This window comes from Bathycoccus prasinos (assembly GCF_002220235.1).
Source record: "Bathycoccus prasinos genomic : chromosome_5".
Taxonomy (NCBI): domain Eukaryota; kingdom Viridiplantae; phylum Chlorophyta; class Mamiellophyceae; order Mamiellales; family Bathycoccaceae; genus Bathycoccus; species Bathycoccus prasinos.
The window spans coordinates 783320-800370 of NC_024004.1; the positions used below are offsets into that span (position 1 = coordinate 783320).

The window sequence follows — 17051 nt, forward strand, 5'->3', positions numbered from 1 at the left end:
TTTCATCACCGTGAGTAAATCTTTATATGTGCGTTTAATTTTTGTCTCTCTCTATATATACTCTATATTTCTATCTCTATGTTACCGTGTCTCTCAAATATCCATGTCGTCTTTGTTGTCGTTGCCTCGCGGTTGTTGTTGTTCCCCGCCTCCGAACATCAACGAAAGCAACGCGTGACCCGTTGGTTGTTGTATTTGTTGTTGTTGTTGATGATGTTGCAGCGACAGTCTGACCAGTTCGTCGTGAGTGTATCCCGTTTTTTGAGGCGCGACACACTCAAAGATGTGGCGCTTCAACTGCGGCATATTCGCGCACGACGAATTACACTTGTGGCATCGCAAGTCGTTCGATTTCACAATCTGTTCAGACCTGGAATCGTCCCATCGTCTGGTCATCGTCATCGCTTTGAAGAAATCGATAAAAAAGTCGTCGTTCGTAAAAGTGTGCCAATGCTGTTTGGTCGTTAACTTTTCCGAAACGAAATCTTGACTGATGACGTGTAGGTGCGCGGGTTCCATGCTCGGTTTCAGGTGGAATCCGACGCGGAATTTCGTTCCCGGTGGAAGATTTTGCAGTTGATCTTTGACGATATCGAGCGCGACGCGTAGCATTCGATCCCAAACGAACTTTCGCTCGTCGTTGTTACTCCCACCAAATTCTCCGCCTTCTTCTTTGAATAAATCAAACGGGTGTTTGAACTTTGGACTTCTCGGCAACACCAACGCGTGAAACTTCGCTTTCGGAAATTTGTCTTTGATTGCGAAACAGGCGTCGTTTATCGTCAAAAGTTCCTCTTTCGAACAAAATCGTTGAGGGTCGCGTTGTTTCTGGAGTAATCCGTCCAGAAAGAATCCCGCGTGTTTTGTTTTCTTGCGTGTGACGTCGTCGTCGTCTTCAAGAAACGCGTTCGCCGGCGGCTTTTGCGTCCCGTCCCATTTCGTCGGGAACGGCGGCAAATCGTGACCAGTCATCGCTTTAATCTTACCGACTGCCACTTCAACTTCCGCCGGCGTTTTGCATCGAAAACACACATCAAAACCTTCTGATTTGTGCGGCGTCGAGCTGTCTCGACTGTATAATTGCTTGTGCACAATCTCCACGCCTTCTCGGCCTTCGACTCTTCCTTCGTGGTTTTTTCTCCGCGCGACTCTCGAAGTCGTCACCGAGACGTCTAAATCCAAATACAAAGAAACGATTTGAATATCAACATCACTTTCACTATTATTATTCACCCGGACGTATTCCACCGCGTCCACAAACTTCTTCCTTTGCTCTGCACTCATATTCGTTCGATCGATAACCACGTGTCGACCGAGCATGAGCCCGTGCTTCGCTTTCATCACGCACTGGTCCGCTTTCTTTCGAAAACACTCTCGCTCGCAGTACGACCCGATCGTGTCTTGATTCACCACGGTCCACTTCTTCTCGGTCAATCCTTTCGCAATAGTCGATTTCCCACTCCCGGACGTGCCCGTGAGCACCAAGCACGTCTGTTTTTGTCCTCGTCGTCCTTCTTTTCTTTGAGACGAACGACTGCTGCTCACTCTCCACGCGCCGATACATTCGCCCAACTTAAACCTGTTCCGAAACACCTTCGCGTCGTCTGGGCAATATCTCGGGGCGAAAAACGAAAACACGATCCCGTTGCGTGTACAGTTGTGGTCCACGACCACCGCCCTTTCTTCACGTTCGATTTTCTGCCAAACGCCTTGGATGTCTTCAAAGTCTTCCTTTTCCCTCTCTTCGAGTGGGGAAAACACCCACACGCAAAGTTTCTCTTTCAACACTTCCACCTCGTACACGTCCTCTCGTATTTCGGTAACTCTGACGTGGTACGGATGGATATATTTCGCGTGGTCTGGAAACCGCGCGCGGTCGTTGAAATCCGCTCGGCCGAACGTTCTCGACCGTCTTCTTTCCTCTCCCTCTTCTTCGAGGAAGAGTTGTTTCAACTCTGGAAGTTTCTCGCTCGATTCCTTCATGTGATTTGTTCTTCCATTACTAAAATCCTCCCTCCTCGGTAGTATTCTCGCAATCGTCAAAGTGAGTAAAAAGAAGAAAAAGAAGCAACCGTTGCTCTCTCATCGCATTAGAAAAGTCTTTCTCTTCTTTCGTGCGTCTCTCTCGTACAGTCTTTATATTCTCTCTGTTCTTTCCGCAACAAAAAACAGCGCGTGTGCATCAATCCATTGTGAGCATCAACCCAAGAAGAAAGAAAAGAAAGAAAAGAGAGAAACTCTCGAAAAAATTTAAAACCCTAAAAAACTAGAGTCTCCCTCAAAAAAATGTGCAAAAAGTAGACAAAAGCTGTCCTAAAAAAAAATAAGCGAGAGAGAGGAGTATAAGAATTATAGAACAGAGAGAGAATCGAGAGACGAGAGAGAAAAGAAAGAGAAGAAGTCTTCTGTTCTCTGTAACGCTCTGACTCTAAGTGTCTCTGTCTGCGTGTCAGTTGTTGGGGTGGTGTTTTTAAAGTTCTTCTCTCTCTCGTCGCGCGTTGTCTCTCGAGGTTCCTTTTCAACAGAGAGCGAATTTAGGGAGAAAGAGAGAGTTTGAAGGTTTTCACATCGATTCAAATCTCTGGCGAGTTTTTACTGTTTACGCTGCGCATCGATTGAAAGAAAACAGAAGAGATGAATGCAAAGGAGGATTTGGTCGAAAAGAACGCGAGCAAATTGAGTCGCGAGGAGCGTTTTAACGACGAGACGGAGGCGTCTGCGTCGAGAAGAAGAAGAAGAACAACACGCTTTTCTGTTGCGAGTCGTGCGAAGAATCGGATCGGACTCGTCGACGGTTTTGGTCGACAAAATTCGTCCTCAGTCTCTTCTTTAACTTCGACCTCTTCTCGGAGAAGAAAGAGAAGCAAAACGCGAGAGAAGAAGAGGAGCGAGATGTTTTTCTTCTGCCTGATCGTGTTGATGACGTTCTTCGGGAAAGAAGTTCAAGGAAAATATCCAGTGGCGAGATTCAAGAACGAAACGGTTGCCATTCTCTCCCCTCTGAAAGACGGGAACACCGAATTATACGTAAACTCGCACGACGTGGAGTTCACCGGCGACGTGTACATAAAAAGTTTAAACGGGAAAGTTTCGGAGAAGATGAAGGCGTTGAAAGAAGGAAACGAACGCGCGTACGAAGGCGTGAAAGTGGTCGCGGAGAGAAACGGGATCGAGAAAGTGTGCGACGTGTACGGGACGCGGTATCAAGCGTACGATTTGGAGACGGAGAAATACGGGGAGTGCACGTGCAAAGAGGCGAGTCACGAGTACGGAAACGACGTGTATTTGGAATATATGGGAGAACTGTGCGATTACGAGGCGTATAAGTTGAAAGACCAGACGTGGCGAATGACGACGGTCAATCCGGGCTACAAAGATAACGTGAATTCACAGTTTGGATCAGGTTTGGCCGTCTCAGATCGAGATAATTGGGAATACGCAGCAATTGGCGCGGCGAAAGCGAAACCGGGCGGGTCGACACAGCCGGCGTACGGGCGGGTTTGGGTGTACGCGAAGACCGGGTGCGACGAAAGTCTTTCCGGGACGAACGAGGACGGGTACGTCGGGTGCCAAACGAAAACGGTGAGTGGACGCACGTGCCAAGCCTGGAGCGTGGATTTGCCTCACGTGAAAAGAGGAGACGTCGATTGGGATTCGGAAGAGACGCTCGACGGCGAGGGCAACCACAATTATTGTAGGAATCCGGACGACTGGTCCGGAGGAATTTGGTGTTATACCACCGATCCCGCGCAACGGTGGGAAGAGTGCAACGCGTTATCCACCTCGGAAGCAGAGAAATTGTTCGTCTATCAATATTTGATGACGGTGGATGGAGATTCGGCAGACGCGGAGTTTGGTAGAAGCGTGGCGGCGTATGGCGGTTACCTCCTCGTCGGCGCGCCTGAGAAACTGATAAACAACGTTAAATCCGGAGTTGTGTACGTTTACAGACTGGAGTCAGTCTCTTCTACCTCTGTCACCTTAGTGGCTACGCTTATTCCACCGGATCCAAAAGCAGGCCAAAGATTTGGTACTTCGCTCTCGTTTGACGGAGATACTTTACTCGTCGGCTCGCCGCAAGGGTATTCTGGATCTACGCAAAGCGGCACGGTGTACGTCTACGCATTCGTTGAACTCAACACGGGATCTGGTTATTGGGTTGAACAAGAAACCACCATAATGAGTCAAAATGCTGTAGCTGGCCAATTATTTGGCACGAGTGTTTCTTTACACGAAGGCATCGCTATAATTGGCAGCGGGAGCGCGTCCGTGAGCGGTAACAACGCCGGCGCCGTCCAATCCTTCGCCATCGAACGCTTCGGTTCCACATCTAGTTCTATTCAGTGGGAATATCGCGGAGAAATCCTCGCGCCGAGTCGATCCACGTTAACCTCCACGAGTTTCGGCGCCGCGTTATCCTTAAACTATTACTCCGCCATCATCTGCGATCCAACCGCGAAGAAAGTCCACATGTTTACCCGAGACGAAAGAGGCGCAACCTGGGTCGAAGAATCCGCCGAAACGAACGGTTTGCAATTGGCAATGGACACCATGAACCACACGTGCGCTTCCGTGACGACCTGGGATCAAGGATACGCCGCCATCGGTTCCCCGTTTTCGTACGAAACTCAAACAGAAGGCATCAAAGACTTGTTCCCGGTGCTCGTGTTCAAAGAGAGCAGTTCGAACGTCCCCGACGACGCCAACGAAGACGCCGCCGTCGAGCTGGATAATACTTATAATAAAAAGAAGAAGAAGTAAAATCTTCAACAACAACACCAAAACGTGATGATTACCGCCACTCGTCGTTTCGTTGGTATTAGTATTATTCTTTTAGACTGATGATTTGAGAGAGATAGAGAGAGAGAGAGTTCAGCGTTGAACTACCTTTGTGTATAAAACAATATTTTAAAGAACAGGAGTCTGCCACATGAAACAAATTACACCATTTCACACAAAAATCTCAATCCTCACAAAAGTAATCTCTTTTGTCGCTGCTCGCGCAACAAAATAAATGTCCACCACCATCTTCTCCCGATTTCTGACTCAAAAAAACGGTCTCGCCAACGTCGTCATGGCGTTTTGCTGCGTCTCGCTCAGCGGGCAGCTCTTACAACGGAGAGGGGAGATGGATGCGTTGAAAGAAGAATTGGAAAAACTGAAGAAAAGGGAAGAGGAAAAGAACAACAGAGAGATGAAGAAGAAGAAGAAGCGGAGGATGGTGGGGTGGTTTTAGAACGCAGCAAAACTAGTATTACTCTCTAAACGCGCGCGATGATGCGCGATATGTAGGTCTTGTGTTATTATTATTTGTGTACGAGTTCAAAAGTCATCGAATCTGTGTGTGTGTGTGTGTGTGTGTATGAAATTCTCTCATCGCTTTTACTCGTATTCATCATATCGTGTACCTGGTAAATAATGTAATTAAATAAACTCTTAATCCTCCTCTCTTTCGTGGTCAAATCTCTGGACCACTTAATTGCGCGTTGTTGTTGTTTATAATTAGTTGTCATCACCGTCGACGTCAAACCCGGTGGCTTTCTTGACGATTCTCGTCGTTTCTTCCTTCAAATCTTCGAGGTCTTCTCGCAACGTGAAATCGCTTTCGTCGTCGGCGTATCTGCCCAAGGCGTAGATCAAAACGCCGGCGCCGGCGAGTTCGAGCAATCTTGGGAGGGATAATGCAAGCACGGAGGCGTGCGCGACTCTGTTGGTGACGTAGGATGCGCCGAGGATAGCCGCGGTCGGGCCGAGTTCTTCAACCGGCGACTCGATGTTTTGGACGGTTTCCGGTAAATCTTCGACGGCTTCTTTGAGCTCGTCGGCGACTTCCTCGACGTCGGTTTCCGCGGCAGCTTTGACGATTTTAGAACCAACTTTCACGGCCGGGGAGACCAAATCGACGACGTCTTTCAAGTTCTTCGGTGAATCCTCTGGAACAGAGGAGAGGAGCTCGTCGAAGTCTTCCGCGAGGTCACCGTCTTTGGCTAACAAGTATTTCGTGGCCAACAACGTGAACGCAATCGTACCGACAGTTTCTAAACCGGCTGGGAGGAGGATGTTCGCGACTGGCAAGTGCGCGAAGGCATCGGCGGCGACGGCTAAGCCGACCGCGCCAACCTTTTGCGTCGGGTTTTCGATGGAGTCAATCTTGTCAAAGACGGCATCGGCGGCGGCTTCGGTATCGCCGGCGGCCAAAGATTCCTTGACTTTCGGGACGAAGAGGACGGTGGCGATGGTGGTGGCCAACGCGATGGTGGTGATGTCGCCGATGACCGCTTTAAACGGTGTCACATTTTTCGCCTTCGCTTCTCGTTGGGCGCGTTTCCTGGCAGCTTCTTGCGCAGATTTCTTTTGCTTTTTCGCTCGTTCGGCTTGCTTCTTCTCTCTCGCTTTCTTTGCGTCTTCCGGAGTAGCAACTTTCGCGCCAGCAGGAGTGGTAGTGGTGGCTTTTTGGGCCGGCGATGTCGTCGTCGCTTTGACGGCGGCGGCCGGTTTGGCGTCGGCTGGCTTTTTCGTGGCAGACTTTTGCTCAAAATTCACGACGACATCGACAGGTTTCTTCGCGACAACCTCCTTGGCGGCCGGAGTGGCTTTCTTTGTCGTCGTCTCCGCGGCTTCGCGTTTCTCTTTCGGCGTTTGCGTCGTCTTGCTCTCGACCGGTTTCGGCGCCTCAACCACCTTCTTGGCCGCCACTACCGGCGCCGGAGCAGCCTTCTTGGACGCGGCGGCTTGTTTGACCTCAGCTTCCTTGGCGGCTTTTTGAGCCGCCGCCGCCTTCTTCGAGGCTTCAAGCTTCATTCTCGCAGCTTCTTGGCGCGCTTTGGTTTCGGCCTCTCTCGCGGCTTGGGCGGATTTCTTAGCTGCCAAAGCGTCCGCTTGCGCTTTCTTCTGCGCTTCGGCTTGGGCTTTTCTCGTCGCTTCTTCTTTAATTCTCTTGGCCGCGGCCGCTTTCGCCTCCGAAGCCTTCTTCGCTTCCGCTTCGGCTTTCTTCGCCGCTAAAGCTTTCGCTTCCGCGGCTTTCTTCGCTTCCGCTTGGACTTTCTTGGCAGCTGGCGCCGGCGCCGGCGCCGGCTTCGGGGCTTCGACCACAGTCTCGACCGCCTTGACCACCGGAGCGGCAACTTCTTGCTTCACCGCTTGGACGACCACCGGAGCGGCAGCTTTCACCGGCGCGGTAGCTTTTTGAGATCGCGCCGCCTTCTTCGCTTCCGCAGCTTTCTTGGCTTGTTCCGCCTTGGCCTTGGCAGCTTCGATTTGTTGCTTCTTGGCCGCGTCCGCCTTCGCCTTGGCGGCTTCTTTCTGCGCCTTGGCTTGTTCCGCCTTGCGAGCCGCGTCCTTCTTGGCCGCTTCTGCCTTTCTTTGCGTTTCCGCTTTCTTCGCCGCTTGCGCTTCGGCTTGGCGTTTCTTGTTCAATTGGTCGATTTCTTGCTGCTTTTGCTTCTTGATTAATGCTTCTTGCTGTTTCTTCGCGCGCGCGAGTTGATCAGCCTTGGCTTTCGCTTCCGCCTGTGCCTTCTTCGCTTCCGCCTCTTTGTTCACCACCGGAGCGGCAACTTGTTGTTGTTCTGGTTTCGCTGCTGATTGTTTTTGCTCGGCTTGCGCCGCAACCACCGGCTTTGGCGCTTCCGCGGCTTTCTTCGCGGCGGCTTGTGCGCGCACTTGCTCGGCTTTCTTGGCCTCTAACGCTCTCGCGTTAGCTTCCTTTTCAGCCTTCGCCTTTGCGGCTTGTTGCGCTTGCGCTCTCGCTTGCTCGGCTTTCTTGGCCTCTAACGCTCTCGCGCTAGCTTCCTTTTCAGCCTTCGCCTTTGCGGCTTGTTGCGCTTGCGCTCTCGCTTGCTCGGCTTTCTTGGCCTCTAACGCTCTCGCACTAGCTTCCTTTTCAGCCTTCGCCTTTGCGGCTTGTTGCGCTTGCGCTCTCGCTTGCTCGGCTTTCTTGGCCTCTAACGCTCTCGCGTTAGCTTCCTTTTCAGCCTTGGCTTGTTGCGCTTGTTGCTGCGCAGCCGCCTGGGCTTGTTGCGCTTTCTTGGCCTCGGCGGCTCTCTTCGCTTCCGCCGCCTTGACGTTCGCGTCGGCAATTTTCTTCGCTTCCGCCTTGGCTTTCGCCGCTTGTTGCGCCGACTCTCTGGCTTTAGTTTCCGCAGCCTTGTCCACCATTTTAATTTGCTTTTGCACGACTTCCTTGTTCTTCGCGACCGTACTTAATCGCTCTCTTTCAGCCTTGGCGGCGGCGGCGGCTTGCTCCTTTTTCTTCGCCTCGGCCGCCTTGATGTTCGCTTCGGCGAGTCTCTTCGCCTCGGCCGCTGCCTTTGCGGTGTCCCTGTTCTTCGCCTCGAGGGCTTTCTTCGCCGCCTCGGATTGCTTCACCGCGTCGGATATGACCTTATCTGACGCGCGGAGCGATTCCGCCTTTCTCGCCGCAGCTTCCCTGGCGTTGGCATCCGCTTTCCTCTTCATCGCCGCATCTCTTTGCTGCTTCTCCGAGTTTTGCGCTCTTTCCACCGCCGCTTCTCTTTGTTTCTTCAAGTCCGCGTTCGCTTTGGCTCTGTATTCGGCGTCTCTCCTCGTCTCTTCCGCTTTAGCCTTGATGGCCGCTTCTCTCTTCGCCGCGTCCGCCTTGGCTTGTTGCGCTTTCTTCTCAACCTCAATTTTAGCGTCCTTATCTTTTTGCAACTGCGACGCCTTGGAAGCTTGCGCCAAAGAACTTTCCGTTCGAGCTTTTTCCGCCGCCTTTCTCTGCGCTTCCGCCGCTCTTCTTTGCGCTTCGGCTTGCGCGTCCTTCGCCTTTGGCGTCGTCGTCGTCGTCTTCGTAACCGCCGCGGTCTTCGCCGGTGTCGTCTTCGACACCACCGCCGTGGACTTCTTCGCCGTCGACACCACCGCAGACTTCGTCTCCGCTTTATACGCTTTCTTCGCCATTTCCATTTGTTTCCTCGCTTTCGCTTTTTCCAACTGCGCTTTCTTCGCCGCGAAGTCCGAGGCTTTCTCAGCTGAAGAAGCTGGGACCGTCATCGTACCCGCGCCGGCGGAAACTTGCGCGATTTCCGAAGACGTGGTCGTGCTCATCTGTGTTTTGGGAATAAAAAGAACGGCAAAAGGCAGTTACGCGTCAGTTTAGAGATTACGGATGAAATCCATCATCATATCCAAAACGGAGAGAAAACGATCCGATCTTTTTTCTCGACGAGTAGAAGAAAGAGAAATATACACATTGTTGCGAGAAAGAAAATCGCACCAACTGAACTTGCGAAGACGACAGCGCGGCGGCTTGCCCCGCCGAGCTCAGGGAAATCGCGGCTGCCACGACCGCGGAGACCGCTTTCCCGGCCAAAGATGATGATGATTGCTCCTCCGTACTAGTCTCGAAATCATCATCTTTCGAGAAAAATCCCGCTCTTGCGCAACTCTTCTTTTTGCTCGAACTTTTTCGTCGGCTGCCCGCGACAAACTGCGCGGAATTAAATGCGCCTCCTTTGCTCGACAGTAACATCGCCGCATTCGGCCCCGCCATTATTACGTGATGCGTGTGTGTATATCTGCAAAGCGTGTGCTGCTCGAATGAAGGTTTTTAGGACGAGAGAATGTGTTGCACTGACACCCGAAAGAGAAGAGAAGAAATTTGAGAGAATCTGGTGGTCGTTCCTTAAACCCTCGTTTATTTGAAGGGCTTTCTTTCTTTTTTTGATTGTTTAGGGTTTTAGAGAAAATATCCTTGTCTCTGCCACGTGTGTAATCGTTTCAAAGAAAGACGCCAATTTCTCTGCCTCTGGAAGAGGGATTTATACACGTGACGTTATAAGAAGTGAGAGATATAAACATGACAGAGAGAGAAGGAAAAGAGGACGATCGGGGAGGCACCGCGGAGGTACGGTTCATTCTTTTTATTTTTACTGTTAGTTTATTAGTGGTAGTATTGCGCGGGTTTTAACGCTTCTGTTTGTTGTTTCCCAAATTACTCGCACTTGAATATAATTGTTTGCCCTCGTGTCGTTGTTTTCTATAATAAAGTTTGAACGACTCACGCGTTTAAACACTTCTCCGTAGATATACCTCCCAAACTACAGAATAGGAAAAACGCTCGGGATAGGCTCGTTCGGGAAAGTGAAAGTCGCCGAGCACGTTCTGACCGGGCACAAAGTGGCCATTAAAATCTTAAACCGGAAAAAAATCAAAGCCATTCACATGGAAGAAAAAGTACGAAGAGAGATTAAAATATTACGCTTATTCATGCACCCACACATTATCCGGTTGTACGAAGTTTTAGAAACCCCGCACGATATATTTGTCGTCATGGAATACGTGAAGAGCGGGGAGTTGTTCGATTACATCGTGGAGAAAGGGAGGTTAGGGGAGAACGAAGCGCGGCATTTTTTTCAGCAAATCGTGAGCGGCGTGGAGTATTGTCACAGGAACATGGTCGTACACAGAGATTTGAAACCGGAAAATTTACTGCTGGACTCGAAGAATAACGTGAAGATTGCGGATTTTGGTTTATCGAACGTGATGAGGGATGGGCATTTTTTAAAGACGTCGTGCGGGTCGCCCAACTACGCCGCGCCGGAAGTTATTTCCGGGAAGTTGTATTCCGGGCCAGAGGTGGACGTGTGGTCGTGCGGGGTCATCATGTACGCGCTGTTGTGTGGGTCGTTGCCGTTTGATGACGAATCGATTCCAAATTTGTTTAAGAAAATAAAGGGGGGGATATATACGTTGCCGAGTTACGTCAGTCCCGGAGCGAGAGACTTAATCAGTCGGATGTTATTAGTCGACCCGTTGAAACGAATTACGATGGCAGAAATTAGGAACCATCCGTGGTGCACGTGTCATTTGCCGAGATACTTAGCGGTTCCGCCACCGGATACGTTGTCACAGGCGACGAATATCGATATCGAGACGTTGGAAGCGACGGTGGCGTTGGGTTTTACCAGAGAGCAAGTGAAGGACGCGTTGAGACATCAAGTGAGAAATAAAGCGAGCGTGACGTACTTTTTGTTGTTGGATAACAGACGTAACTTGTACGGAGGCTATCTAGGCGCAGAGTTTGAGCAAGGAGAGTTGGAAACAGATTCGAGAAACGCGCAAATGTTGGGACAACAAGGCGGGATCGGGTCGCCGACGGGCGCGAGCCCGATGGGCCATCGAAGACCGTCGCAAATTCAATCGAATCTGATGCAACAGAGGTTAGTCACGAGCGAACAGCGGTGGATGTTGGGTAAAAGTACGACGATGGCAGCTCCGGACGTGATGAATGAAATCTTTAGAGTTTTAACGGCGTTGAAAGTGAACTGGAAGAAAATTGGACCGTATAATTTAAAGTGTCGGTTCTTGTTGAAAACGCTCGAGAAATACACGACGACGAATAATAACGGGAGAACCTCGGAAGTCGGATCTCCGCAACGAATGGGAGATAACGACGATTTAGACACCGCGATGGAAGAAGACGCCACGACGACGAATACTAATAACACGAATACTAATAACGAACCGACGACGCCGGACCAGAGCGATTTTAACGAAGGCCAAGACGTCGGACCGGTGATGAAGTTTGAGTTGCAAGTGTATAAAATGAAGGACGATCGGTTTATGATTGATTTCCAACGAATAGAAGGTGGAGTGGTGACTTCTTTAGACGTGGTTTCGTTACTCATGAAGCGATTACAACTCCGATGATAATAATAAAGCGATAATAATACATACTGAGCTCATGAGTTGGTGTTTAATAAAAAAGCAAGCGCGGTGTTGAAAACACATTTTGTATTCTACCTTTTCTTTCGAATCTTCAATCTTTTATCCTACGTACTAGTTTTGAGCTATCTTCTCTTCCCTCTTTCGACGATCACGATATTTCCATCGCGTCGCCACCACCGTTCTCTTCTCCTTTGTCTTCGTCTTCGTCGTCGTCAACGCTCACGGCGCTTTGCGCGGCGTCGAAATAATTCGCGCAATTGAAATCAGTCTCTAAATATTTCCTCGCCGCCGCTTCCGTGCGTAGCGTTTCAAAGTGGAATCGTTTCATCTTTCGTTGCGGCCCGCTTCCTTTCCAAACCAACGTGCACTTGTTATTTTCCGCGCGCTCGATTTCCTCGTCCGTGTAATCTTCGTTCGTTAACTTCCAATCCATCCTTCGCATCATCAACTTTTCGTATCTTTTCAAACCTTTATTAGTGCCTTCGACGATGACAATAGTAAACGTATCCGTGATTATACCAATACCAGTCAAGTGATTCTCTTGCGCGTTCACGTCTATTTTGAACTTGTTCTTCACGTTTCGCATGTTTTCAACCCTATACACGTGCGTGAACACCTCGCCGGCTTCGCTCGTGTTGTCTCTCAACAACTTTCGAATTTTCTTTTCTCTTCGTTCGGCGGGGGTTAACTTTCTCGACAAGTTTCGATCGTCGTGTGCTTGCTGTCTCTCTTCCATCTCCTCTTTCACTTTCTTTTCAATCACGGTTGGATCTAAAACCGCTTCTTCGGTCAACACGCGCATCATGTTTGAAATTTTCACCTTTGGCTTTGGCGGTTCCAACACGCCTTGGCGAATCATCTCCTGTTTTTCCTGTTCTCTGGCGACGCGGCGTTGGTGACGTAATTTCTTTTGCTCCTTCTTGGTGAGTTTTACTGCGGGTGGTGGCGGTGGCGGCGCTTCCATCGGCGGGTCGTCCAAGTACGGGTGCTCGACGTATTTTGTAATCTTGTCCGTGTTCAAAACGCGCTCCCAGAGCGCGCCGACTTTATCGTCCTCCAAGACTCTATCGTCCAAAGGAACGTCCGCGTACGTTTTCCCGTCTTTCAAAAACGGTTTATCCCACCACTCGACGCCGTCTACCGGTCGATCGTGCACGATAGCTTCTCCGATATCTATTTTGACTTCACCCGCGACTGCGGCTTCCAACGCTTCCGTGTGCGCCGCGCGTTTCTTTTCCCGGTCTTCTCGAGCGCGGATTTTTATCGCATCGACTTCGCCGAATTTATTCACGAGACGCGCGAAATCAGCTTGCTTTTCGTACGTGCCTTTAGCCACAAACTGTTCATTTAGAAAGATAGAGAAAGAAGAGAGCGTTAGTGTAAAATTCATCATCATAAGAGAGAAGAAGAAATCCTTTTTCTCCTCTCTACTAGGATTTGAAGCAAACAAAAAAATGAAATATGCACCAGATGGTAAGGAGGCCGCGCTCACTGATTCTAAGCGCGTTTCCAGCTGTCCGGCCCGCTGTTCGATGTCGCAAGGGTAAAAATTCTTTCAAGTCACGGAAATAATAAGACTGACAAGAGAGTGTGCCTTGCATGTGCGAAAAACAGAAGAACCGAATCTTTCGCAAAGAGAAAAACAAACGAGAGAGAGAGAGAGAGAGAGAAAAAAAAAAATCTACGACGACTACTACTACTCTAAATAAGACTCACCTGAAGCGACGGTTTCTTCCTGTTGTGTTTCTGCTTCACCGCAATTTCGGGATCGATCATGTCCTCTTTCGTCCCCTCGTCTTTTTTCCCGCCGGCGGCTGTATCGCCTCGTCGTCGCATCTCTTCCATCGCCACTTCGCGTTCGGCTTGTAAAAACGCCTCTCTCATTTTTTGCTTTTCGTTGACTTTCGTCGTCGCCGAGTAATCTTTCGCTCGAACGATGACTTTCCCATTTTCGTCCACCTCTTGACCTTTCTCGTTGACGCGTAAAACCGGCGCCGGACCGGTCTTTTCAAACTTAGCTTCCGTGCTGGTTTTCGTATTCTTTTTCTGTTGATGTTGCAACGCCGCCAATCGGGCGGCGGTTTCTCGCGCTTTTTCGATGGCGCGTTGCGCCGATATCGGTGGTTGCGCTGTCGCTGCTACTGGTGGCGGTGGTGGCGGTGGTGGTAATGACGGTGGCGGCGGCAGCAGCGACGCTCCTCCCGCTGCTTCCATCTTTTTCATCTTCATCTTCTCCGCCAACGCTTTTTGCTTCTTCATCAACTCCTTCGCTTTCTGCATTTTTCCTCTCATCGCGGCGGCGGCGGCGGCGGCGCTACTGTTCTTCTTCGCTTCCCCTTCTTCTTTAATCGTTTCTAACTTTATTACTTCTTCTTTTTCTTCTTTACCTGCCCCCTGTTTCTTCTCGACGGCGTCATCCTGCATTGGCGGTGGTGGCGACGGCTCCGCGCTTTTCGATCTCGATCGACCTCTTCGCAACGGCGGCGGAGGTGGTTGTTTCCGCGTCGTACTCATTTCGTTGTTGTTGTTGTTGTTGTTGTTCGATTTCTTCTTTTCATTTTCATTTTCATCGTCTTTATCATCGTCTTCTTTCGTTCTTCTTCTTCTCGTCGTCGTCGTCGTTGTTGTTGTTGTTGTTGCTCCAGCGGCGACATTTTCATCATCATCGTCATCTTCTCCTCCCTCTTTGTCTTCGTCTTCTTTCCGCGGTCGTTTCCTACTCTTCGTCGTCCCACTCCTTTTCTCTTCTTCTTGAACTTCTTCTTCTCTCAAAGCCTTCTCCAATCTGTTCAACAGGACGTCTTTCACCCCGTCGGTGGGTAACTCGCGTTTCGATAATTCCGATTTCAATTCCGCCACGGTTCGTTTTTTCGCGTTGTTCCCATTATTACCGTCGTCTTCTTTGCCACCATCAAAACCACGCTTCGTTTTCCTCGTCGTCGTCCTCGTCGTCATTCGCCTCTTTTTTTCCTTCTCTCTCTGAAAACTCTCTTTAGTCTCGCTCTCTCTCTTCCGTTATGTTATTATACACTACTACTACTACTGCGAAAAAGAGAGGGATGAATCGAGATATATACAATGAAGAAAAAATGTTTTGTCGCACTCTCTCGTGTTTTCTTCGTCTTCTTTGTCTTCTTCTTCTTCTTCTTCTTCTTTTTCAGTCGCTTTGTCAGTTCTTCTCTTTTGTTGTGCTCTTCTTTTGTTTTTTTTCTCGTTTTTTGAAAAAAAATGTTTTTAGGGTTTCTGTCTCGAGGTAAAACTTTTTTTGTTCTTCTTCTTCAATTCTTCTTCTTCTTCTTCAATTCTTCAAAGTTCCTTTTTACTGCGTTTTGTTTTTGTTCAGATTAAAAACGGTATACACTACATAGTATCACAGAGAGCAGCGGTATGGCGAGATCATCGTTGACGTCTCGTTCTTCTTCTTCTTCTTCTTCTTCGCGAGGAGGAGGAGGAGGAGGACGAAAAGGCGTCTTTTTCTTCCTCTGTTGTTTTCACATCATCGGTGTCATCGTTTCAATCATCCTCTGTTGCGCATCGGTCGATGTGATTTTGGTTTCCGCTTCTTCTTCGCACGAAGAAGGTTTTGGAGAGGAAGACGAACGTTCCGTGAAATCGTTTAAAGTCTCGCGAAATATAGGGGGGTCTTTGTCTTCTTCGAAGGAGAAGGAGGAGACGAAAGTTTCGTCCTCTTCCTCCTCCAACGCGTTGCTCGATCTCGCGTCGAACAAAAAACACGGCGAAGAGATACAGTTTCCTCTTTGGCACTCGCTCGAGTACTTCATTAATAACGAGAATACGAAAGAAGAAGGTAAAGAAGAAGAGTTCGTGAAAGTAGGGACGATTTCCGGGACGATCGTTTTGGAGAACAACAACAACAACGTGAATAACAACGAGAAGAGTAGTAAAGCGTCTGGTACAAAATTTCGTTTGAAAGATGTGAAAGTCCATAGGGACGAGATGACCACGCGAGAGAAGGACCAATTGCAAAGTTTAGCGAAGAAAGGGCGTAAGTATCGGGTGCGAGTTCCAGCGAACGTCTTGGCACCGAGCGGAAACGCGTTCGCGCAAGCCGCGAGTCCGGCGCGATGTGTCGTGACGAGTCGATTGAGAGAGAGTTTCACGTTGCACATGGACGATAGCGGGAACGTTTTAGCCGTGGATTACGACGCGGAGTGTCCGGCGGAAGTGCATTTATTAGGAGGCGGAGAAGAGGGTAGTTTAGGAGGAGAGGCGGACGGCGGAGGTGACGACGGGGACGCGTCGTTATTCATCGCGGACGGGGCACAGTTTCGATCGGTCGCCACGGCGAGATTTCCGAAACGCGCGCCGCAGTTGAACGCGGACGCGGCGATGACGGACGTCAGAGGGCACGGAGGCCCGATGGACACGAAGAAAGCGCAAGAAATTAAAAACAGAAGAGCGCGAGGGGAGAAGGTGGATGCGACGACGAAAGAGTTGACGTGGTTTCAAAGAAACTACATGTGGGTAGTGCCGGTCGCTTATTTTATGTTTATGAATATGGTGCAAGAGCAAGGAGGAGGAGGAGGAGGAGGAGCTCCTGCTACGCCGGCGACACAAAAGAAATCGAATTAAAGGGTTTTGAATACTAATAACACGTAAAACACGTAAAATAATTGCATTATTACAGCGCGGCTTTCATTCATCGTCTTCATCTTCATCAAAAGCTCCTCGCTTCGGCGGAATCGAGCTCTTCGCTCAACCGCCCGAGCTTCGCGTTCAATCGCACATCCGCCTCGTCGCTAAACTCGTCGATCGCCTTATTCAACTCCGCAATCTTTTGGTTCAAACTCTTCCTCGTTTCCTCCAACTCTTTTTCCGCTCGTTTCTCTAATTTTATCGAGGAGGAGGAAGTCGCGTTCGTCTCCTTTTCCTCTGTCCAATTTTCCTCCTCCTCTTCCTCTTCTTCCTCCAACAAATCGTCCAAGACTTTTTTCCCTTTCAAGATGTGTTTGCTTAACTGCGGCGCGAACAAAAACCCGAGCGCGCCGAATATCGCGCCGCCGATTAACAACCCACCGACAAACCCGCCTTTTGCTTTCCCTCCTGATTTCGGGACGATGTCGTAATCTTCGATGTTTGCTTTTATCTGTGTCGTCGTTTTTTTTTTCTCGGACCGTTGAAAATGTCGTCGGTTTTGCGCAAAATTTCGACCGTCGTTAAAAGAAGAAGACAAAGAAGAAGAATTTGAACTGCACGAGGAAAACGATCCGCTCAGAGATCGTTCTCTTCTTCTTTCTCTTCTCGTCCAGGAGGAAGAAGAAGAAGAAAAGGGAAAGGTTTTCGTCGTCGTAAACGCAAAAGGAGTCATCGAGTGTTTGATAGATTTTTTGTGCAAACTTTTC

The 17051-nt window shown here is 49.6% G+C and overlaps 9 protein-coding genes across 9 annotated transcripts; 4 read left to right on the forward strand and 5 right to left on the reverse strand.

Annotated features, from left to right (window-relative positions):
• Positions 1 to 93: 93 nt before the first annotated feature.
• Positions 94 to 1983, reverse strand: Bathy05g04070 (aprataxin; the record flags this gene model as incomplete). The annotated part of the gene is made up of 1 exon (XM_007512942.1): positions 94 to 1983. The coding sequence occupies one exon, from the start codon at positions 1981 to 1983 to the stop codon at positions 94 to 96; it is 1890 nt and encodes a 629-aa protein (XP_007513004.1).
• Positions 1984 to 2634: 651 nt separating this feature from the next.
• Bathy05g04080 (unnamed protein product) lies at positions 2635 to 4761 on the forward strand (the record flags this gene model as incomplete). The annotated part of the gene is made up of 1 exon (XM_007513283.1): positions 2635 to 4761. The coding sequence occupies one exon, from the start codon at positions 2635 to 2637 to the stop codon at positions 4759 to 4761; it is 2127 nt and encodes a 708-aa protein (XP_007513345.1).
• Positions 4762 to 5074: 313 nt separating this feature from the next.
• On the forward strand, positions 5075 to 5236 carry Bathy05g04090 (unknown protein; the record flags this gene model as incomplete). The annotated part of the gene is made up of 1 exon (XM_007512822.1): positions 5075 to 5236. One exon carries the CDS (start codon positions 5075 to 5077, stop codon positions 5234 to 5236), a length of 162 nt encoding a protein of 53 aa, XP_007512884.1.
• A 266-nt stretch (positions 5237 to 5502) lies between these two features.
• Positions 5503 to 9511, reverse strand: Bathy05g04100 (unknown protein; the record flags this gene model as incomplete). The annotated part of the gene is made up of 2 exons (XM_007512909.1): positions 5503 to 9066; positions 9236 to 9511. The coding sequence occupies 2 exons, from the start codon at positions 9509 to 9511 to the stop codon at positions 5503 to 5505; spliced, it is 3840 nt and encodes a 1279-aa protein (XP_007512971.1).
• Positions 9512 to 9817: 306 nt separating this feature from the next.
• On the forward strand, positions 9818 to 11670 carry Bathy05g04110 (predicted protein; the record flags this gene model as incomplete). The annotated part of the gene is made up of 2 exons (XM_007513249.1): positions 9818 to 9865; positions 10045 to 11670. The coding sequence occupies 2 exons, from the start codon at positions 9818 to 9820 to the stop codon at positions 11668 to 11670; spliced, it is 1674 nt and encodes a 557-aa protein (XP_007513311.1).
• A 166-nt stretch (positions 11671 to 11836) lies between these two features.
• Positions 11837 to 13078, reverse strand: Bathy05g04120 (U4/U6 small nuclear ribonucleoprotein Prp3; the record flags this gene model as incomplete). Its single annotated transcript, XM_007512984.1, has 1 exon — positions 11837 to 13078. One exon carries the CDS (start codon positions 13076 to 13078, stop codon positions 11837 to 11839), a length of 1242 nt encoding a protein of 413 aa, XP_007513046.1.
• Positions 13079 to 13389: 311 nt separating this feature from the next.
• Positions 13390 to 14643, reverse strand: Bathy05g04130 (unknown protein; the record flags this gene model as incomplete). The annotated part of the gene is made up of 1 exon (XM_007513053.1): positions 13390 to 14643. One exon carries the CDS (start codon positions 14641 to 14643, stop codon positions 13390 to 13392), a length of 1254 nt encoding a protein of 417 aa, XP_007513115.1.
• A 432-nt stretch (positions 14644 to 15075) lies between these two features.
• Positions 15076 to 16281, forward strand: Bathy05g04140 (hypothetical protein MICPUN_60556; the record flags this gene model as incomplete). Its single annotated transcript, XM_007512995.1, has 1 exon — positions 15076 to 16281. The coding sequence occupies one exon, from the start codon at positions 15076 to 15078 to the stop codon at positions 16279 to 16281; it is 1206 nt and encodes a 401-aa protein (XP_007513057.1).
• An 85-nt stretch (positions 16282 to 16366) lies between these two features.
• On the reverse strand, positions 16367 to 17017 carry Bathy05g04150 (unknown protein; the record flags this gene model as incomplete). Its single annotated transcript, XM_007512825.1, has 1 exon — positions 16367 to 17017. The coding sequence occupies one exon, from the start codon at positions 17015 to 17017 to the stop codon at positions 16367 to 16369; it is 651 nt and encodes a 216-aa protein (XP_007512887.1).
• Positions 17018 to 17051: the final 34 nt, after the last annotated feature.